The 24,564-nt window shown below is 35.4% G+C and overlaps 1 protein-coding gene across 4 annotated transcripts in view; it reads left to right on the forward strand.

Moving 5' to 3' along the window:
- LOC129216277 (uncharacterized protein DDB_G0284459-like) overlaps positions 1-24,564 on the forward strand; it is a 307,700-nt gene that overhangs the window by 170,379 nt on the left and 112,757 nt on the right. For all 4 annotated transcript variants that reach the window (XM_054850483.1, XM_054850487.1, XM_054850486.1 and 1 more), the window contains one exon: positions 17,917-18,296. In XM_054850483.1, the coding sequence (XP_054706458.1) occupies positions 17,994-18,296 (303 nt within the window). In that variant the 5' untranslated portion in view covers positions 17,917-17,993. The remainder of the gene's footprint in view (positions 1-17,916; positions 18,297-24,564) is intronic.

Below are 24,564 nucleotides of genomic sequence, written 5' to 3' on the forward strand. Positions count from 1 at the left end.
TTTGCCGAATCGTCAGACAAAATTCGCCAAATAGGGAAATTTTTGGAAGGTCACAGTGATTCCCCCCCCCCCCCCCCCCACTGAGGCGCCCCTGATGACAATGGTCACTGCTCGGGATTCAGTTATTTCTCATTGATGTTTCGGAACAAGACAACTTACAAATTCACCCTGATACGCATTTAAACTTTGCAAACTGTGTATACTCCAACATAACACTCGTAAACAACGTTTGCAGGGAAAAAAGTAACAAAAATAAATGAATATATAATGAAACACGAAAAGATTTTTCGCCTGCAAAAACAAATAAATAAACGAATAACACATAAAACGATAGATCACGTCACTCACTATCTACCAATTACAAGGACAATCGATTGAGAAACGTCAAGTCACAGCAAATGGGTATCAATAGGCAATCTTGGTTGTTCTAAAAAAAAAAGATTAAAAAAATTATATTAATTTGAATTTTTGGCATCTTGAATTCAAATGATGTTTTTCGCAATCACGAGCGTGTGTGTGTGTGTATGAATGCGCGTGTGTGTTTGTGTAGGCGCATGTGTATAGGTGCGTGTGTATGTGTGTATGCGTGTGTGTGCATGTTGTGTATGCAGTGCTGTGGGTGTAGGCGTTCGTGTGTGTGTGTATGTAGGCATATGTGTTTGTGTCTGTGTGCAGGAATGAATGTGTGTATGTGTAGGAGTGTGTGTTTGTGTCTGTGCGTAAGCATGAGGGTGTGTAGGCGTAACTGTGTATGCGTGTGTGTGTGTGTGTGTAGGATATGGACGCAACCTGGAGACGGTTTTCGCAAGAGGAGCAGCATCGTGAGGCCGGACGACGCGACGGTGGTGCTGGCAGAGGGTGCTGGCGGGAAAATAAAATGATAGGAATTAAAAAGTCAGATGAGAACAATAAGCAATCGTGATTGCTCAATAAGAGCATCAGAAAATACGAAAGAAACGAGGAACACTACTCCAATGTTGAATCAAAAGAAAAATACTTTTTCCTTCGAAGGAGAGAAAACAAATGGTTTATTAATATGCTTTAACAGAACACTTAATCGCATTAAACAGATAATTACTTTCTAATCTGAGAAACTCCCGTATGAAGGGGAAAATGGAAACGAAGGACGATTAATACTGCTTTCCCCGTGATTAAATTCCGCAGATATGCATCGTGATGTGAAAATTTAAGAAATTGGGGTCAAACGGAACGCTAAATCAGTTTCCTGATTCACTTAACATTTGGCTCTGATTGATTTAATTTCCTTTTCAATATAAATCAAGCATGTATTCCCATAAATTCCTTCAAATTAAAAAAAAAAGAGTGAGAAAATCATTATATTAACTAGAACAACCAGAAGCGACTGACTAGTAATCTGTTTTAATGCATATTTAATCTGCGATGAACATATATATTTACCGATGTAAGACTTCATCGGATAGGTTCTCTAGTTTAAAAAAAAAAATTCAATAACTTAACCCTATTTTGCGTGTGCCATTTTTTTTTCTCAATTTGTAACGTAGCCCTATTTTTGGCGTGGCCATTTTTTCCCATCCTTTTAAAATCTGAATGTCATTGCACTCGATTTATCATCCGAAATTCTAATAAATGATGCTGCTGTCAAATTTTCTTTGTCACATTCGTCATGTTTATTTTCGAACGTAACGAATATGCTTTCAACAATAAGTATCCTGAGATGTTTTACGCGGTTGATGAGGCGTGAAATTCAAATGTTATCGAATTAATAAAATGTTCAGGAGAGTGTAGAAAAAGCAATTTATTTTGTGCCAAACACTTTATTGAAAAAAAAAAAAAAAGAATAGAAGAATAGAGTAAAGAAAATAAAATACATTTAATGTGTCGATCACAGTCGCTGTAGTAACTTTAAAAATACTAGTCAGAATGCGTTTGTAATAGGGATGTGTCGTTCATGAACGAACGTGTCAAAAAGAACCAATCCTTAAAATGAACGGATCCGTTCGTTCACTTAAAAAAATGAACGACCGTTTTTTATTGATATTTTACTGCAATGTATATGCATATTACTAGTGTATATTATAATATGCAGCATTGTTTTTTCAGTTCAAAGTATTTTTTAACCACCCTCCCCATACGAGGAGAGGGGGGAGGGGGTTGAGCGCCCTCTTTCAGCTGAAATAGGAAGTTAAAATTCCTCCAGTACATTACTATCCACAAGTCCAAAAATATTGAAGGGTGTCCCGTTATTTAGGAAAAAATTTTTTACATGTATTTTTGAAGCATGTGCGCCCATGTTCTTGGCTGGGGGGGGGGAGTGGGCACTCCCTGTTGCTACTCGTATATTTGACCTGTGAAGAAATTGCATATTGATCATTAGTAATGGGAGCAACTTTGGCGAAACTTTGACAGGGAAAAAGCTACTTTTTTGGATTTTGCAACCGTTTCAACACGAATGGCAGAAGCAGAGTCATTGTTGCATATGTATTAATGCGCGGTATATGAGTGATTATGTCTTCGTTGTACCGCGTAAAAAATATCTTTCATAAAACGTTTCGAACAATGCCAACGGAGTAGGCTACTCGCTCTCTACCAATCACAAAACGACTTTTTTTATATTACTTTTTTTTGTGGTATAGCTAAAAAAGTAGATAAATATGTAAACCTTTTTTGTTAACACGCTTTTATTAGCTTCATCTGTATGTATGTATGTATGTATCTTGTAACGGAATCTTGCAGCTCAAATTTCGCCCACTTCCTGCGATCGGATTCTTTTGAAATTTGGCACGCGACCTCATACCCGATGACAATGCAATTTTCTATAATCAAATTAATTAACTCTTTTAATTGTTAGTTTCCTCCAATTTTAATCAATATTTTGGCATAAATTCAACAATGTGAAAATGGAAAAATTAAAAAAAAACATTAAAAAATGCTCGCAAAAATTATTTAAAAATATCTGCAAAAACCTTCAATTTTTCTGCATCAGACAAAATTTGTTCCAATGTTCTAAGGTAATTAGAACATGAAATATAATTGTTTTTAACTAATTTCATAACAAAATTTAGGTGAGCCTTCAATTGGAAATTCATTGCTGATCAGACCATTGTTGAACAAAACTTTTATTCAAATGCATCTCAAATTTTCAAAGTAATATAAATATGATTTCCGCAAACATAAACCGATGACTCACAGTAGCTTCCCATCGGGGTGCCCTTGTCTTAACTTTAAGATATTACCTCGCACTCGTTTTATAAATAATTTCGTCAGTTAAGTCCCAATCTGATTCAAATTTTCATATACCGCACAAAAAGAAAAAAACTTTGCCTCATAATTCCTCCAACATAGGACTAAAAAACAGAAACATAAAATAATAGTTTAAAAAACTAAAAAAACACGCTTTCGTAGCAAAATGAACTAAAAAGTGAAAAATAATCTTTGTATGATAGTAGTTGACCGATCACTTAATTTTAATGTAATACAAAAAAGCGTGGGGGGCTTCTTATCAGGTGTCTTGAATGTCTTCCATCTGTTGTCCAAGCAAAAATGTAAATAGACAGCACCCCACGCTTTTTCGTGTTACATTAAAATTAAGTGATTGGTCAACTACTATCATACTAAGATTATTTTTCACTTTTTAGTTCATTTTGCTACGAAAGCGTGTTTTCTATAGTTTTTTAAACTATTATTTTATTTATTATTATTATTATTTTATGTGTGAATACGTGACAAAAAATGACATAATGAGAAGATTTACAAGGTTAGTTGTCGGAAAAATATCTTATACAACATAATTTGCCCTTTCATCAGCAGCTGTTTTAAATTTGAATAGTTCAGTTTCTTCGCACATTACCAAAATTGTCGGCTGCACTTTTTTTTCCTTAGAATTAGAATATAGGGCAGTCATATTCCGCGAGTAAACTTATGAATAATGCAACAGGAAATACACCAATTTCTCTATTTCGTGAACTCGTTGTACTACATAATTTCGGTCAGAAATGGGAAAAAATGGACATGGAGAAAGAAATTAATAATTTTTATATTGTGATGAAATTTCTCACGATTTCCTGCTCCGTATTATGTTTCTTCACTTTTAATTGCTTTTGAGTTAAATAACAGACTTAAAAGTGATGTACTGTAATGGAATTGCATTCTGTGTTCTGCTAGAAGCAGGTTTTATTTTGGGAAGAGAATTAATCTTGATTATTTCTTATAAGTTAAGTTCTTTCCCGCGAAAAATGAATTGAAAACAGAAACTGGTTCTTGAATGTCAAATTTACCACTTTTTGAAGAAACAGATTCGCAAGCTGAAGTTATTCAAAACCACAAAAAGTTTTTTTTAGCGTAACGTTTATTTTTCCCTAGAAACTACGTCACGTCGATTAATTTTTACATAATAAAATGTGTTTCAGTTTTTTTTTTAGCGTGACGATTATTTTTTCCTAAAAACTACACAACGTCGATTAATTTTTAGGTAATAAATTTTAGGTAGTTTTTAGGGAAAAATAAAACGTTACGCTAAAAAAACCGTTGTTGAATGGACACGTCAACAACGGTTTTTTTAGAGTAAAATTTATTTTTTTCCTAAAAACTACGTCACGTCTATTAATTTTTAGGCAATAAATTAATCGACGTGACGTAGTTTTTAGGGGAAAATAAACGTTACGCTAAAAAAGCCCTTTGTTGAATGGAGACGTCAACAACTTTTTTTTAGCGTAACGTTTATTTTTCCTTGAAAACTACGTCACGTCGATTAATTTTTAGGTAATAAATTAATCGACGTGACGTAATTTTTAGGGAAAAATAAACGTTACGCCAAAAAAAAAACCCGTTGCTGAATGGACACGTCAGCAATCTTTTTTTTTTTTTTTTTTTATTTTTTAGCGTAACGTTTATTTTTCCCTAAAAACTACGTCACATCGATTAATTTTTAGGTTATAAAATGTGTTTCAGAAAGCGCACATTTCTTCCTGGTTTGCGTTTTTATTCTTTACTAATAATAAAGCTGAAAGTCTCTCTGTCTGGATTAGAGATGTGTCGTTCATGAACGAACGAGTCAAAAAGAACGAATCTTTAAAATAAACGGATCCGTTCGTTCACTTAAAAAATAAACGACCATTCTTTTGAACGGTGATCAGTTAAGAACATTTGTATTGATGCACTTGTGACAAAATCGCCTTAAAAAATACATTCATCTTCAAATTTTAACTCTCTTTTAATCTCCAATTTTCTTTTTCTCAGTGCAGTACAATATATTCATTTCGAACCTTTTTACTTTCTGCTTTTTATTCGTCATTTTGATTTAACCGTTGCCATTTATTTGAAATTTTCCAATGTATCCATTAGTAAAGATTTGTGTATCTTGTTTGGGTTACTAACAAAATGTCCACTTCTTATCCCACGCAACTGTTAAAATTCTTCTAAAAAAACCCTTTATCTTTTTTCTGGTCATTCTTTTGTTTCCTACAACATCCCTCTCAACTACCATCTATATTGATTTGACTTGATTTTTTAATTGACGACTTCCAAATCGCTTATTTTACATTCAATATCCTGAGATTTTAAAAAGGATTATTGCTGTCTATTTTTTTATTCCATTTAAAAAAGTATTACGTTATTATTTTTTTTTTAATGTTCTCATCGGTACTGTTGAATAATTTTTAAGCTCCCTAATATTTGGGTGAGTCTTTTTTTTTTAAATTAAGTTATTCGGTATTCCGGCTGAGCTACCGATATATTTGTTGTTACTTATTTCGTTATACATGGTCTATTAGTAATACCATATTTATACATTAGGAGGGGCCGAAAAAATCGAAATTCTGCAAAGCACTTAGCCTTAGTGCAGAAAATTTGTGACTCTGATTACTGTGCAAAATTTTGTGACTCCGAGTTAATGTCTTCTGCTCTGGCAAGGGACTTGAGTTTTTGAAATTTTTAGAAAAACATCAAATAAAGAGAAAATTTACAAATATTTTAAATCCCGCTGAACTTTAACGAACGCGGTTAAGCCGTGCGTTAATATTTTCTGCTCTGGGCAAGAGGTCTGAATTTTGAGAATTTTAGATAAAATTCCTGAAATGCGAGTGACACATTACAAAGTACATACTTAATATGCTGCAATCCTTCGAATTTTTAATCACATCAACGGCATAAGACCGCCCCTTGAACCAAGTGTTTCCTTTCAGGGTTAGGATAAAGAGGGTCAATGCAATGGCCCCCCTTTAAAAACACTATCGTTTTTACATATAAGAGGGCATGATTTTGTGGTTTTCCTATAAAATTTCATTGGGTTCACACCCTTTATCTCCCGCCCCCTGGAAAAATGTGAAATAACGGCCCTGTCTTTAATTTTGTAGACTCTTAACACAAATTATTATGCACATTTTCCTATTTCTGGGTTAATTTCCTCTGCTCGTGGCAAGAGGGCTAAATTTCAATAACGGGAAAAAAAACTTGTTTAAGTTTAATATTAAAAGATATATTAATAAGAATTTTTGGCATCTTGAATTCAAATTATGCAATCACGAGCGTGTGTGTTTGTGTAGGCGCATGTGTGTGGGTGCGTGTGTATGTGTGTATGTATGCAAGTGTGTGCGTGTTGTGTATGCAGTGCTGTGTGTGTATGTAGGCATATGTGTTTGTGTCTGTGTGCAGGTATGTGTATGTGTATGTGCGTGTGTAGGAGTGTGTGTTTGTGTTTGTGCGCAGGCATGAGTGTGTGTAGGCGTGTGTGTGTATGCATGTGTGTGAAGGATATGGACGCAACCTGGAGACGGTTTTCGCAAGAGAAGCAGCATCGTGAGGCCGGCCGACGCGGCGGTGGTGCTAGTAGAGGGTGCTGGTGGGAATATAAAATCATAGGAATTCAAAACAGAGTCAAGTGAGAACAATAAGCAATCGCGATTGCTCAAAGAAAAAAAAAATTTTTTTTTTTTAATCGTGTGGCTGTTGAGGTGGGTAGAGATTAAAAATTTACAAGGTCTTTAATGATAATCTAATAGCATGTAAGAACAAGTTCGATTAAAAATCAATGTTTTTATACGGTTACAAAAACTCTCTGGGAATATGCAAAAAAATAGAACTGCATTTAGGATATAGAGTTCTATTCACTGAGGAAAAATTATAAAATTACTTTCAAACTTGTTAACTATGCGTTATTAAAACTGCAAAATGTACTTTTTCGAGCAATTGATGGAATCAATTACATTGATACCTTTCTGGCAAATATCTTAATGCACGTAGGAATTCCCACGCATGCTTAGCTCCGTCTCTGACAGAATGGTTAGTTTTAATTTCAAACCAGGATGGAGTACATATATTAATAAATTTGACCAAAATTTGAAACTTAGTTGGTGGGTTTATAGTAGAAGTGTACAACCTCAATATTATATTAGCTGTTTTCAGACAGAGAGAGACATATTTAGCTCATCCAAATCGCGGTTATGAAGATAAGAAGAGCATATGCCTTACTTCATGGCATGTGATCTCTTATATAATTAAAAACTGAGCATATCTATGTATGTCCAAGCTTCTTCTCCCGAACGACAGTGAACTGACCATCGAAACAGGTATCGATGGATTCGTAATCCTCCCGTCTTCATGTTTGGCTATTTAACATAATCCTCCGATAATAATTAGCGGAGATATCAATTAAAATCTATTAATTATGACTCTTAGATTTCGACATAAAATCCCTATTTTTCGAAGGCTTTCCTCCATTCAAATTATTATTCAGTGCTTCATCTCAACTTTCCGCAACAACGCTTTTATTAAAATGTATAGCGGTGAAGAAAATCATTGAGATGAAATATCTGTTGCCATTTTTTTTCTCGAATATGAACAGGTAAAACTCTTGTTTTTGTTTAGAGGCTTTTCCTGTAATCAGGGGATTTAAAATGTTTACTTTTTGGTTGTTTTTCCGCAAAACTGCCCCAAAACTTTACTAATTTTTTTTTTATTTTCTTTTTGTTCAAGCCTGAGGGTTGAACAGGCGTGTCACTTGACATAACTTTTATTTTCGAGGTAGACCGTGCAAAGCCGGGCGACGCAGCTAGTATTAGTAATAAATATTGTTGGTCTTTACTCAAAATCGTCGGGTCAGTTTGCATTCTAACGGCTTGAAACAATTATGGGACGCATTTCAGAGTTGCACAGCCTTTTTCTAATTTTATTGGAGCAAGTTTTGGAGCCTGTCGTTGAACCATCAAAAAACTGGAAGAGATGCCGCAATAAGAGTTCGTTAAGATGTAAAAGGAAAACAGCCCACTGGAGGGGTCTGCGAAGCTTTTGTGCCAACTGGCGAATGATACCAGCTTTTAATCTAGTGAATTGAAAATATTTTGAAATATGCATCAGGTACAACAGACAACTTTTAACGAATATTTAAACCACGTGACTTCCTTATCATTTTCCCCGTATAAGCAAAGAAATAGAACCTATTTCAGTTCAAAACAGGCCCGTTATTTCGATGTTTTCGGGGGGAGGGGAATAAAGAGCGTGAACTCAATGAAATTCTTTTTAAACTACAAAACCACGCCCACTTATATGTAAAAACGTTAGTTTTTTTTAAAGTAAGGGGGGGGCATTGACCCCCTTCACCCCAGCCCTGAAAGAAACACATGTTTTAAGGGGTGGTCTTATGCCGTTGATGTGATTAAAAATTCGAAGTATAATGTGTCACTCGTATTTAAGGAATTTTACATTAAATTCTCAAAATTCGGACCCTTTGCCACAGCAGAAAAAAATTACTCGCAGACTTGAAATTGTACGCAGGAGTTTGTGTTAGGAAGTTAGAAATTACCACACTAAGGCTTAAAGTTCAGCGGAATTTAAAATATTTCGTAATTTTTTTCTTCATTTGATGTTTTTCTAAAAATCTCAAAATTTCAAGTCTTTTGCCAGAGCAGAAGACATTAACTCAGAGTCATTACATTTTTCACAGTAATTAGTGTAAGGGAGTCACAAATTTTTCCGAACTTACGGTAAGTGCTCTGCAGAATTTCAATTTTTTTTCGGCCCACTCTAGTGCTGTTTCTGGAAAAATTTAATAACTTAATTTTTTGACATGCGGAAATAGAACCTGCGGTTTTGATAATGGAAACATATCTTACCACTCGGCAACTGAGAAATATCCTTTAAAATGAACTATAATTGCTTAATGCATATAAACCTGAATAAAGTTTTTCGATTCATTTTTCATAGGCATAGTTCCTTACTTTTAGATAAATTTAGTTATCTTTCCTTCAAAAAATATTACTGATCTAATGAAACATATCGAATGTACGCAGGGGCGGATCCAGACAGAATTCTCGGAGGGGGCCATTTGAAAAAATACAATGCTTTGGAAAATTTTTGAATTTTACAAATATCAATATAGCCCACCTTTAACTAGAGCATTTTTAAAGGGATTTTCACTAGGCGACGCAAGTTTAACATAAAGGCTGTAACCTCCCAACTGTTTTTAAATGAACGAAGTTGTTCAAATGAACGAGTTAAATGGACGGATCAAAAGAATGAACGATCCTCTGATGAACGGATCATTAAAAAGAGCATTTCTCACCTCTAATCTGGATGTCCAGATCTCTGTGACGTGCATTGCGCCTAGGCCGTTCTGCCAATTTTCATGAAATCTTCACTAATAATAAAGCTGAAAGTCTCTCTGTCTGGATGTACGGATCTCTGTCTGTCAGGATCTCTGTGACGCGCATAGTGCCTAGACCGTTCGACCGATTTTCATGAAATTTTGTACAGAATTAGTTCGTAGCGAAGGGGTGTGCACCTCGAAGCGATTTTTCGAAAATTCGATTTTGTTCTTTTTCTATTCCAATTTTAAGAACATTTTACCGAGCAAATGATCATAACGTGGACGAGTAAATTATCAAGTTGTCATAACGTGGAACCGTAACATGGGCAAGCAAATGAACATAGCAAATTGGCGAGAAATTCATCATCAATTATTTGTAAATGTACAGGCGAACCAAGAATGACCTTTTCATTTCCTACTACGGGCAAAGCCGTGCGAGAACCGCTAGTTGAATGATACAAATGATTAAGTGTGGAATGTGTGAAATGATCCTATGTAGTTTTGTTACTTTCATTGTTTTTTTACTGTAATAAAAGGTACGTTTGCTTAGTTAAGTTAGATTTATTTTGCTTATTTTCCATACCACCCGGATTACCCGGATTTTTGTTAATCTTGACTGCTTTTGGTCCCATTTAGTCCGGAGAAACGCGAATCTACTGTAGACACTGTAGAAAACAGTAAAATCCATAATTGTAGTCTCAAGTCCAAAAAAAAAATTTTTTTTTTTAATGAGATGGAAGATGCGATAGTAAAAAGGGAGCTGCACTATTTAGCTATTTTAACCAGCAGAAGGTTTGAAATTTTGAATTAAAAATTTTTGGACCAAAAACAAATGTGTTAAAATTCAAATTTAAAAGGCGGACAAAAAAGCCAGGTTGCCTTGCGGGAGGGGGGGGGGGGAGCCAATCAATCAATCTATCAACGGCTAACTTTTATTTTCAGTTGTGTTTCTGCATCTGGCAACACTGAATTGTTGATTTTAGAAGTTTGGATTCGAATGTTCTTGTGATGGAATGTCGTACTGTACTAAAGTTAATAAAGACATAAACTGGTGGAAGTTGATATCTCTCTTCTTTCACAAGTGAACTAATCTAAAGGAATAATAGCGTACCTACAGCTTTGATGTTGAATTTCCCTCCTCCCCCCCCCCCTCCTTCCTCTTCTTTAATAGTTATGTTTTCATGTTTTGCAAGTTGTTATTCAGAAAAGAACTGCTTACTTATTTATAGAATTTATTATCCTTCTATGTTTGTTTGCCAGAGATCTAATTAAGATTAGAGCAAAAGATTAGATCAAGTTTTGAATCTTTCACCCTTTTCAAACAAGTATTAGCATTCATTAGGAGAAATCAGCAAAATGAAAATCGTCACGGAAGCTAGCTGCTGAAAGTTCACTCTTATTAATCTGGCGTTCCGAGCCCGAAATCAATTAATAACGCGGAAACACTATCGCTGAACCATTAAAAGTCAAACAACCGAAGACAATGATAATGAAAAAAAGGAAGGTAAAGACCGGCCACTTCTATCGGTTATTACTCCGGCCGCGAAATTCGCTGCCTAAAATAAAAACTCAACCGAGGTAGAGGAAGCTCAAAGGTAAACAACATGGCTGCTACTGTGACCGAGTAACGGATGTTGCCATTCTTTGGGAAGAAAAAAAAGAGCTCGTCTGACAGCCGGAAACTCGGGCTGTGTTGTTTTAGTTAGCTATGTGTTAACACCCACCTTTGCTCGTTTGTAAAAATCATTTTTCTCGGTAAGCAAACAGAACTTTAGAACAAAGTTTTTCTGAAAGACGGTGTTGTAGACGTGAAAATAGTATTGAAGAAAGAAAACTCCAATAAGTTCTTGCTGCGGTAAGGGATACGACAGGTCAACTAGAACTCGAGTTTTTTTTTTTTTTTCTTCTTTTGTTATTTTCTTTATTTTAAAGTACCAACGAATATCACAAGTGAAAAATTTTTACTGATACTATTATAGTTGCCAAGCTCTTTTTTTTTTCTTCAGTATCTCTTTAAGCAATTCGATATGTTGCACGAGCTCACAAACGGAGGGAACTTAGACAGAAATATCGTCTGTATTTTGCTTTTCATTTAATCATAATGACCACGAAAAAAAAAAAAAAAAGATATTGTGCAGAGATGAATTTGAATAAGAAGTAGCCCTGATAAATTTTTGGTTCTGATTGCTCCTAGAGGGAGTGAGAGTATTTTTGAAAGTTTTCTCGTTGAGGGTAATTGCTGTGTAAGTAGAAACAAAAATAGATGTCAATAAGTCAGTATTCAGGTGCAACGCATAGGAACTGATGCTGCGTAGTTTTTGACCCCAATCGATCAAAGGGGTGTTCTCCATAGCTCTGAGCACGGGAGTTTCCTTAGTTACCACGATACCAGACCCATCATCTTGTAATTTTTCAGTGAGGGAGGGTCAGAAGGTAAATACTCAATGTAAAGTACCAGAAACAGCAAAACCCACGCCCTCTTGAAATTAAACACATTGATTCCCCAAAGCCAGGGGGCAATCTCCCTCCCTCCCCCTTCCGACCCTGGTAAAAAGAAGGGCCTGCATGGAACTCTCGAACTGAAAATGAAAAAAGAGAAATAGAAAGTATGGAGAAACACACCGTAGTATTTTGATTGTACCATGCATTTTCGGTAAAATTATGGCTTACTTTAGTTTTGACAACTAAAGTAAGCCATAACTGTATTACTTACAACCATAATTTGTAAACTATTAGGTTTTAATCACGTAAAAGTATCTTTTTTTTTTAAAGATACTTAGGGCAATATGAAATTGAATAAAATTTTATGTTTCATGTTTGCTGATTTCTCATTCCCCAAGTGTCTTTTTTTAAAACGATTCTTTTACTCATAATTCCTCACTTCTCTGTTGGGGAACCCCATATTTTAGGGAGTTAGTTTATTTCCTTAGTAGAGTGGAACACACGTCTGAAAACTTCTCCGCAAACCGACGCACAGTGGTGGATTTCACAAATCTAGCTGGACAAAAATACTTTGGTTTGTCAAACCGAGTTAAAAGTTTAAATTCCGTCGTTATATTGATAGTAAGCCTAAAACTACATAAAATAAAAGCGTCAGTAACTAGAATTTTCACATAAAACTACATAAAACAAAAGCGTCAGTAACTAGAATTTTCACATAAAACTACATAAAATAAAAGCGTCAGTAACTAAAATTTCCATCATCTTCAGCAGAACTACTGTCTGAGGAACTGTAGTATATCTTTTGATTGTTTCTCAACAACAATGCAGCTTCTTTAGATAGTGAATTCTCATGTTTTTTAGAGTTGCTTCTCAGCTTTGTAATTAAAGGGTCAGACGTAATAAATAACATATGTATTATGTCTTCCAAAGTTTTTTGCCTTGAACATTTTCGTGAGAAATGTTCTCGGAAAGCTTTGAAATCTTTATTTCAAGCCTCTTGCGCTTCTTCAGAAAGTTGTCCTATTGGTAGAATGGCATGCTCAATAATTTGTCTTCCATGAATTAACAACTTATGCACACTAGCCGGCATAAAATACCAGTCATATAGTTGAGCATACAGTTTCGCAGTGTCAAAAGTAAACTTTTCAAATTCGTCTTCAATTATTTCTTGTTCACTAGAAACGGCTTGTAAAATTATTGAAAAACGCTGTATAAGTCCAATGTCTAATCCCGTTATATCGGATTTCAAAGTCGGATTAGCAAAAAATCTGCGAGCAGTGTTTCCGTCATTTGTTGTTCCAGAAATTTGCTTCGACATATCTTCGACACTAAAAGGCCCATTTCTTTTCTAAATCTGTCTTGAATATTTTTTTACGCCTTTTTACCGTTTCCTTATCTTCTTGATTTCTTACTTGCCATTTTTTCACTTCAAGTTTATATGACAAATGAAGAAGACACTCGAAGCATCTGATCCAAGCATGCAAACCTGATATTCCAAATCTGAATTTTGAAGGATCTATTGATTTTTGAGTATGTTTCTCAAGCGCATTCATTTCTTTAGCACAAGCTCCGCAAATGTAACATTTTTGATTAGATTGTTCATTTAGAATGCTATAAATTTTCCCATCAACCATAGTCATTAGCAATGATTGTCCCACCAAAAATTCTCTATCATTAATTTTTATTTTTGAAGGACAAAGGCTTGCTATTTGAGATTCTATTTTATCAACTTCTTTCTTGATTGATGTTGGAGTACCTTTTTCAAAAATTACTTTTATTGGTCTGCAATATCTGGTTGAAGATGGCCGAGGATTTTTCCGGAGCTCCTTTTCTTGACTTTTTAATTGAAGTGGTACTAATGAAATAGTAAACACATATGAATCATCGTAACAGACTTAAGTGCTTTCGAATTGCTGTTCATAAATGCTTTGACCAGAAGCTCCGTCACATCCCCATTTAAAAATCATATTTATGGAAGAAGTATCTACCGTTAAAGGTTCCTCGAATTCTTCACATTCACTTTGAAAAAGCCGCAATATTGTATGATTTATAAGCGACTGAAGATTTATTTCGGCAGAAATGTCAGTTATAAATATATAACATTTGGATAACATTTTTTCTTTGATTCTAATACTTTTTCATAACATGGATATATATTTGCATTCTGATTTTTAGCTAATTTGTGTGTTTCAATGTACTGACTTTTTGTCAGTTTTGTATTTACATAGTAGGCTAAAGCTTGGTCAGGAGTTAGTTTCACCACTTTATTTGTTACGGTTCTTTTTAAAGCCGTTTTAATTCTAGTAACTCTTTTTGGTGACACATTTACTTGTTGTAAGAGTTGTGCAGCATCTCGTTTTCCTGAAGAACGAAGACTAATTTGAGCGGCAAAAACTAATTGCTCTGAACTATTACCTTGAATAACAGATGCGACTTTACGTTTCTTAGTTTTAAGGCTTGAATTTTCAAAAGTTGTTGTAGGTCGACCGCGAGCTGCAAAATTTTGCTATATTTTTGAAGATCCTGGAAGTCTTATGACAGCTTCTTTAACAACTCTTTCATCAAATATAATATCACTTTTTAACCAAATAGAATGTTTTCGCAAGAAAGTTTTCTGTGAGGAAGAGCAACGCTTCCATTTGTCTTTTACATGTACACAAAAATTATTTACAGTATTTACAACACTTAGCTTAATATCATGCTTACAGTCATTCAAGTTTAAAGTTTCAATCACAGAATTATGTACACTATTCGAGTCCTTATTTAGAAGCCAAGCATCAAAAAGAGTTTGTTTTTTTAATGAAACCATTAAATCAGCATAAATTCACATGTATTAATGATAGGAAAATATATTTGTTTCACTTACATATGCAGAGACGAACGTTATTACTACCATCTGCACTGCATTCCAAAAAAAACTTTAGAATACTTATAAAAATTACTTATAGTTGCCAAAAGCAAAAAAAAGGTTTAAAAATAAACAACAGACGACATTCAACAGCAGACGATAGTTAAAGAAACATTACTGAAGGGAAAAGGAAATCAAATATGATCATCTTTATTGAATAGAAATTTAGTTTTTGGCACCATGATTCATGAAAATTGATAATACTCGTATGGCCGGATATATCCGGCTATAGTATTTTGCCCAGATGTTTTTAGATATACCAGGTACATTAAAACGTAAATTAGAAGGCGAGGCTCGTGGAGAATTTTTTTGCTGCTCTAATAACTTTTGATGAAATGGTGTATTATTCGTCACTTTTTATCTTGGAAAAAAAATGCATCTAAAACTCGCATTTAATTAATGAAACTGATAAATAATATTAACATTGGATAACACAATGACAATATATAAACATAAATAATTTAAAATTAGGCAGACAAATTTTAACGATAATCAATTTTCTTCCATGTAGAAAGTCACAAAATGCACTTATGCTAAAAGCGAACTTCAACCCATTACAGGAAAAAATTCAGGAACTTCCCGTCCAAATTAGACATGGTTCCCTGATTTATAGGTATTTAAGTTTCTAATAAAATATTAGTTATCGCGAAATAACAATGATGCAATTTTGATTTTTGTCCAGCTAGATTCAATAAATCGATCACTGTGCGACGCTTGCGCACCTTGACGAGATTTATATGAAGGAATTGCAGAAAGTTTCTGAATAGCCACAAAAAGAATTTGCCTAGTTTTCGGTCTTGTTTAACGGTTTCTTTTTTATCAAAATGATTTTAGATAGATTCCACTAAATTGAGTTTTGCTTGGTCGTATTCATATTTTACGGAAAGAGGAATTTAGACACATTTGCTCGACTATAATGAACTTTAATCCTGGACGTGCACCGTTGTTCCTTGGTCCTCTTAACAGAAGTGTAATTCTCGACGACTGGTCGGTCAACCTTTTAGTTGATTCAACTGTGTCCGGACATTACCAAGTGCTCGCTCTACACGCAAATAAGTCAGTTGAATCTACTCAGATCAGTTTTAACAGCATCGTTGAGCAGCTGCTCGAAAAAAGTCGGCTTATTAGAAGAAAAGTGGATTTAACTGAGTTGCCTCATGTGAAGACAACGAAAAACGGCATTCAACTAGTTGAGAGGCAACTTTTTCCAAAGTCAATTCAACTGAGTTTACCTCGTGTCTTGTAGACCTTCCTTGGGATCATTGGATCCTGTTGGTAATCAGGGAATTTGGAACGAGTGAGTTTTTGGAGTTGCTAAAATTTCGTTGCTGACAGCATTCTCTTCCACGGGAATTTGTCTTGCTGTCAGCTAACCGACGATGCTTCAGTCTGCTGCACGTGAAAATGCCCACATGTTGCTAATGAGGTAGAAGCGCTAAATCACGCGAATGAAGCGACGTGCCCCGCATATTGAAATCCCATTTTAATAAGTTCGAGTAAGTCCAAATCCGGGGCATTCTAGCCTTGGTCCCTCCCACCTGACCCCAACACGCCATGTGTCTTGGAATGCGTGTTAATGATTCACTCGAATTAATCGGCCTTGCCTGCAGCAGCGGTCGAATCTCTAGTGACCTCTGGTGTTTACACAACCTCCTACCCGATCATCTCCCTATTGACATTCGGAGGCCGGAGTTTTCTTTTCGAGAGGCAAAGCCGACAATACTGACCGTCAGTATTATTCCAGCCGAGCTATAAGTAATCGTTATCGACCTCATCTGGAGTTATGATGCTTTAATTCTCTGTAATCGGATTACTACTGAATTGTTGACGAAAAACAACACGTCAGTTTTTAAGATGGATGCCTTTTTTCTCTTCTAGTCTGACGTAAATAACAAAAGTATCAGAATGTTATTGTTTGAAATATGGTACAAAATAAGATTATGCAATATGTACATTCTACATTTTAATCTTCCTAATACTTTTTTTTTTTTACATATAGTATAATATTCAGAAAACAAAGGTTGAAAATGAAGAATCCGAATAAGTCATGTGATTTTTTTTTTTTTTTTCTCTCTCTAAAAGTAGACTTAAGATCTTCTATTGTCTGGGGCATAGAATTTGTTGATGATTAATTTGACGAAATGACTTATATCGTACGAAATGACACTTCCTTTTGTAATATGTTAGGCTCTTGCTTATTTTATATTTATGCATGCTCATTTATGTTTGATAAATAAGCAAAATAAATAAATTAGGCCGTAAAGCTTTTCATGTTAGAGTTTACATATTATTATTATTTTAATTTATTTTTAAGTTTATAAACTTGACCTTAATTCATAACCCGAAAAAACTTTTAAAAATTTTCACTACAGGAGGAAACTTGTACAGATGTGTCGTAATTTTTTCACCAGCAGAACTTAAGTTTTTGTAAAGAAACGAAAACTTTTCCACAACTCTGAACTAGCCCTTCCCTATCAGAATTCTACAGAGCACTGTTGTTTAACATAAAATAATCATATCAACACTATTTATTGCTATCTACTACAAGTATGATGCATTTAATATAGATTATAGCATCAACAACTATTACATACTAGAAATAATGTAAATTAAATTTCGTGCGAATTTAATTATGTAGTTAAAAATCCTTGATATAAAAACTTTTAATAGGCATAGAAGATTCACCTAAAAGTCACTTTCTTCACCTTAATTTTTGATGAAGTAAAAAAAAAAATGATTGCATCAGTAGCTATATTATCGTCAGAACACAAAGATGTTTAAACTGCTGCTTTGCTTCGAAAAGGCTTAATACTTCTTCTGCATTGGAAAAGAGTTTCTAGTAAGCCCGAAACATGTGTGTGTAATACACGTTTGCAATTGTATGCTGTGATACCATGATACTGTTTTATATCATTCACAATGGCTATTTGAGTTCTAATTACTAATGATGCAATAACATTATAAAATTACTAATTACGCAATAACATTATACTTTTCTCTCCATCAGCTCCGCATCCAGATTCATCCGGAGAGCGCCGCACCGCCATGAGACGCCTAACTCGTTGATCTCGTTCTTCCCCGACAATGCCCGGCACCACGAGGTATTCTGCGACGTTCGATCGCACGTACGAGGAAGATGACCGGGTGCCACCCGAGCCCGCCATGAACGGCCGCCGGTCCCGCTCACTGAGCCTGCAGGCCAATGGCGCCCTCTACACGCCCCTCCCGGGCGGCAGAACCCCACAGCAACGGTCGTCGTCGACCGACAATGGACCTGGCAAGGTGCCAGAGCACATTCCGACGAGGACGGTCGCCAAGACGACGGTCAAGAGCCACACCAATCCTTTCCAGTTTGTGAAAGTCGGCACTTGCCCGCTCTACAGGAAGGTAGGTCCAGATTTATTTCTTGAGATTGGATATATGTGAGGTAACCAATAAAGTTCTTGCCGTTTTTTTATGGTCAAAGAGAAAATGACTTGCAGAAAGTTTAACCCATTTTTAGTCCTGAAAGTAATCCCCATCAGCATCGAAGACCTGCTGCCAACTTGTCTCGTCTTACTCAATCCCCTTGCAGTAAAACTCATGGGTCTTGGACCCAAAGAAGGCCATGAGTGCTCTTGACGCAGATCTGCTTCATTCTTGAAAGTTTTTCCACGAAGATGATTATTCAAAGAGTGAAAGAGGTGATAATCTGTTGACACAAGGTTAGGTGAGTAAGGAGGATGGCACAAAATCTCCCAACCAAGTCGCAGAAATGTATGTATGACCCCATGCGACCGGATGTTATCATGCAGGAAGAGAACTCCTTTGCGTTTCACCTATGATGGCCCCTTCAGTTGTAATGCATGTTGTACACATTCCAATTACTGCAACGACATGACCGATTATTGACTATCCCACCAGATATAGAGCATGATCTTCCGTGAGTGTGTAGGGTCTTTTCTTTAGGTATGAGGGATAGTGTCTCTTGGTGACATCCAATGTTTGGAACGCTTGAAAGTGTTCAACAAGACCCTCTTTTCGTGACTAATAAGCAATTAATCGAGTATGGAGGCGCCACAGCACTGGAAACGCAATGACATACAAGTTGAGACTCGTTGGTTCTCCCTTTAAAACCTCAACTTTTCTTCCATATTGTTCGAGTCTAGCCCGACAGAATTTCCATGCCTAAAATTTTCTTAAACCATGTGATACACTAATTTGTATCCCTATTTTCAAGAATTCTACGCCTGTCTATTCTCAATGTGATGCCTCGAATCTTAGTTGTAGTTTGATTATTGAGTTTAGAGTAGGGGTTAGTTTGATTATTGAGAATTCCCTCAGTGGAAGGGCGAGTGGCGGATAGCTTTCGATTTCAAACTGCACGGGAATCAGAAAGTATAGTGAACAGAACAGCAATCTGCATCGTTCTGGCTTCCTTGGCTATGCAATTTAAAAAATATGAATCAAGTTAGTGGTATGGTGTATTACGCGCGTGGATGGGGGGGGGGGGTAGCTTCGAAGCTATGATTTATGAATTATCTCACAGAAAAGTGGACACGTGCATTTGCATCAGAATGATTACAGTTATGACAGTGCCACCGAACAGGGATATAAACGAAGGTAATAATTACGCCCCGCATGAAGGGACAATTGATCGAACGTTAAGTCGTGCTATACGTAGATGCTTCCAGCTCTGAGCAACGCGTATAATTACGGCTTCTGATTACGGAAAATGAACGTATTGCGGACATCTACCGGTGAATGATGACTGTCAATGCTGAGCACTATTCTGTAGTGGGAAGGTAAAGGGCAGAATCTGCAAATTTTTTATCTTTTTGCATTTTGTAGTCTATTGCACTTCAGCTGTATTGTACACTAGTGTTACCCGCACGGCTTTGCCCGTAATAGAAAAATTAAAAGGTCTTTTGGTTCGCCTGTATATTTACAAATAATGTATGGCTATTTTTTTCGCCAGTTGGCTTGTACCTATGTTACGGTTCCACGTTATGATAATTTCGTATCTCGCCAGTTGGCTTGTGCCCATGTTACGGTTACACGTTATGATAATTTCGCAATTTACTCGTCCATCTTATGATATTTTTGTTCATAAAACTGGAATAGAATAAGAACCACATCGAATTTTCGAAAAATCGCTTCGAGGTGCACACCCCCATGCTACAAACTAACTTTGTGCCAAATTTCATGAAAATCGGCCGAACGGTCTAGGCGCTATGCGCGTATCCAGACATCCTACAGACATCCTCCGGACAGAGAGACTTTCAGCTTTGTTATTAGTAAAGAAGATAAAGAAGATTGCTTAGTTGGTTTTCACCGAAAAGGAAGTACAAGAACGTCAAATTACAACATTTCCTTATTGTTAATATGGAATCCAAAACGCGCTTTTTCTGTTACCTCAAAAGCTTATTTCTGCAGATACTGCCCTTTATCATTCTATGACAGTTAGCTCGAACGCCAGTGTACATTTGTTATCCAAGTTTTCGGGAAGGTTGGCAAATGATATCGGATCTGCCAAGACGGGACCAAACGAACGTCATGATCACCAGCTAAGTAAATTCCGTTAAGAACAGTTTGCACAGAGCACATCTGCCGCGCAGCGCACAATTCAGATTTGTTACCCTTCGACCCATTTCATGTTTAGCTCACTTAAGAGAGAATAGGGTCGTTTCCAAAATTTAAAAAATATTTTTTCTGAAAGAAAATGCTTAAAAACATAGGATCTGACCATTTTTTAAAAAATTTGACTAGGTTTAATATGTTTAAAAAAATTACTTTAATCGGTGCGCTTTCATTGTTTACGCTTCTGCCGATGACATTACAAATGATGAAATGCTATTCACTGTTGCCATTTGCAGAACGTAATATTTAATTTGCTTCTTTACTCACTTGTACTGGCAACGATATGGTTGATAGCAAGCGTAGAGCACAATATTTAATTCGCTTCTTGATTATCATAACGTGGAATCGCGGCAGACAGGTGCGCTAAAAGTACATCATTTTTGACGTCATAAAGACCACGCCTTGTTTGAAAAATCGGACATTTTAAAAAATGATTTGAAAATTAACTGTTGGAGAAAATTAAAGTATTTTCTGAATCCATGTTATTTTTTCTTTCGCTTATTCTACTAATTTCAATGACTAAAAGTAGTACTTTTGACTGAAGGAAACAACCACATTATATGGGTAACATTTCCATTAGAACGATGAAGTGAAGGAAACTGTGCTGGACTTTCTAAAAATAAACCACGACCTTTTATCAGCAATGGTTGTATTGCTGAAACGATGAAACCTATGTAGCAACTATAGTGCACTATAGTAGCAACAACCCCATCATGATTTCTATTAATTTTAATACAGCCATTGTTCTTTTTCCAACTTGTTAACCTTTCATTTCATCAACATCTGACTATTTATGAGTGATCCAGTAACTGAACTATTGCCGGTGCGGAATCGTTTATGATCAAGCTCAGCCTTGGTTTATTTTATCCCAACTGTGATAGTATAATTTGAAAATACTTTTTGGCATCTTTTGACTAGCAGAAAAGCGTTTTGTTTTGATTATACTCTTGAAAAAGAGGTCCTTTCAAATTTTACTTTTCAATTATATTTTGCAAGCTGAGAATTTCGTGGTTAAGGAATTATTATGACACATGAAATGGTAATTAAAGTATGTACTATACAGTTAAAATCATCTCCGAATTATCGAAATCTTCCCAATAGATGGTTCCTGAATTTTGAATATATGTATTTTACGGGTCGTTTACAGTAACGTGGTCGCTTGGCGAGATTGTTAATAAATAATGGAGTGGGTAGATTATTTTACGTTTTAGTGAAACTTTAATTGCCAATTAATGTTCTATTTATTTGGCGAAATATTTTTAGTTTTAATGAAACATTAAATTTTTTTGTGACCTAAATATTTTATTTAGCGGAATTTTCATATTTGAATGAGATTTTTAGGGACAAATGTAGTAACATTAAATTTGTTTAAATATCTACTTACATATGGACATCCTCTAGACTCCGGTGCATAAGCTAAATGATCTTCTACCCAGAATGGCAATGATATTCAGGTATTTAAATCCGCATTTTTCTACTCGACTGCAAAGAACTTTCGAAAACAAAAACAATGTGCTGTTCTTCCGTTGTGCCTTCGAAAGATGGTGCGCCCTGCTTAAAATTCAGAATTTCATGCATATATTATTCAATATTACAAAGAGGATGCCATGAAATCATGAAGCGTTTCGACGCCAGAGCCCAGTTTTAGGTCCAATATTCGTTCCTTGCATTCGAATGAGAACGGACAATCTTCTGCATGTGTTCACGGATATTGAAAAAACATTACGAAAACGTAAGTAAATGATTTATTCTCTGTCCATTTGGATGTTTTTCTGCAATCGGAATCCGAATTAGGTATCGCCAATTGTCTTGGTTAATCCCTCTTGGCATTTGGCGAAAATTTGGAGTTTGAAAATACTCGCCAAAATATTTTTGCATGGTTGAATTGCTAGAAAATTTAGAATGGTGACTTCATGTGAAATTGTTATCGAGTCGAGCAACACATAAGGCTCTAAGTTTGATTTTACGAGAGAAAAATAGTCCCAGTTTTTGTTTTCATTTTTGCGAAAGTTTCAAGAGCTAACTAACCAACCCTACAATTTTGACGTTAAGTTCTAAGTTTCTTTAAGAAGCCTGAGACTTTGATATATTTTTTTTAACCTACCTAATATTACTTGCACACAACTGCTTACAAAACAAAACTTTATTTAGGCTGGTTTCATCCAGCGACAGTGACAAAATCTTTGTTCTCACTTCGTTGGTTTTACACAAATTTCGCAACTCTTCCGCATGTTTCCAACCTCTTATCCGTGGATGTCATTTTTTCCATCGTAAGAAATTTCTACCACCGTTTGCTCAAAGGACTATCATTTGTCGATTGAGTAATGACGTAAAATGGAAACTAAAACAGCCGTCGCAATGATCACATAACGGTTCAACGGGGTCAACAACGATGTACTTTATTGCGCCATGTTAATCTGAAAAATCAGAGCAATATCAACTTTGGTCATGTGAGGATAGTAGGGGAAGGTGGGGTACCTCAGACCTATTTTCACTTTTCAATTTTTAATTTCATAATTATTTGCCAAATCTAACTACAAATACCTATATTTAAAACTTTGATTTTTTACACAACATATAATTATCTTAAAAATGTGTTTAACTTATTTCAATTACATTTTTAAAGAAAAACAGAAGAATGCAATTAGTGCCGGGGTACACCACCGGTGGTGTACTTTGGATCTTGCGATGGTGTAACTTGGACCAATGATTAACAGGTAAAGAAAACACGATTTTCAGTAAGAACATCACTATTTATCAATCAGTAAACCACACATAAATTTAGAAATACATTTTTTATTTGTTTCAAAGATAAATAAAAATTTAGATCTTATTATCTTATTACGTTTCACTTTTTTAATAAAATGACAAAATAGCTTCTGAAAACCGTACTGAAGATTATTTTTTTAAGGTACACTTATTTCTAACAAAGATTGTAATTGGATAAGTCAATTCCAAATGTTAACTTCTCGAGCTGCCTTTTAGACCCACCGGATAGTATTGGGTGTTTCAGCTTGAATATGATATCATAACATTTGATTTTTGTCAACTTCATAAATGGTAGGCTTCTGACGGTTTGGATCTGTTTTCAGATATTTAACTTCATATCCCTTCATCAGCAATAGAAATAATCTCTGCAAGAAAATATTTGATAGTTTTCTTGCCAGCGAATTTCAAACAAAACCAAAAACAACACTAATCTGAATATTAACGTTATCTGGATCTTCTAGCTCATTAAAATCTTCCTCTGAAATATAGAATTCCTCATATAAATCTTCAATATTCTCCAGTTCAGACTCTGAGGAATAATCAAGTTTTCTCTTAGCTGGCCTGGTAGGGGGTTTTACTGTCTTAGTATGCTTTACTTTTTTCAATGCCCTGTTAGCCTTTTCTATTTCAAGAAGCTCTTTCTCGGGTGTATCGGTCAAAGTACAAGACTTTCTTTTAGGTCATCCCTAACAGAATTGTTTTCTCGGTAGTGCGTTTGGGTATAGCCTTATTTCTTCATTAGTGACAGTAACAATGCTTGACAAAGAAGTACCTACTGGCTTCAGATATTGACACACCAGTAACATCATAAAGTAAAAACCCAGTTAAACCATCGCCCAGTTAACCATCACCCAGTAAAATTTTAGGAGTTGTAACAACTGTGCAGAAGTGTGTATCTTGGACCAGTCCAAGGTACACCACTTGTATTGGTTTCGAGGTACACCACTTGGTTATAAAAAACAAAGTAGCTGACCATTATGTTACAGTTAGGTCTAACTTTGTTTCAAGCACATGGTGTTACAGTTAGAACATGACTGTATAATGCATGTCCTTCATTTCAGAATAAGCAATATATGTTTCATAATAAAAATACATAAAAGTATCTGGAAAAACCTACTTTTGAATGGTGGATTTCCTTTTTCAATAATACTTCAACCAGATTAGCTTTCAACAAAACAGAAAGGTATGCACTGAGACCTTTAGTGGCAAATACTTTAACTACTCATGTTACTATTCAACTATTTCAGGGTGGCGACAGATCAGGGAG

This window comes from Uloborus diversus, chromosome 2 (assembly GCF_026930045.1).
Source record: "Uloborus diversus isolate 005 chromosome 2, Udiv.v.3.1, whole genome shotgun sequence".
NCBI lineage: Eukaryota > Metazoa > Arthropoda > Arachnida > Araneae > Uloboridae > Uloborus > Uloborus diversus.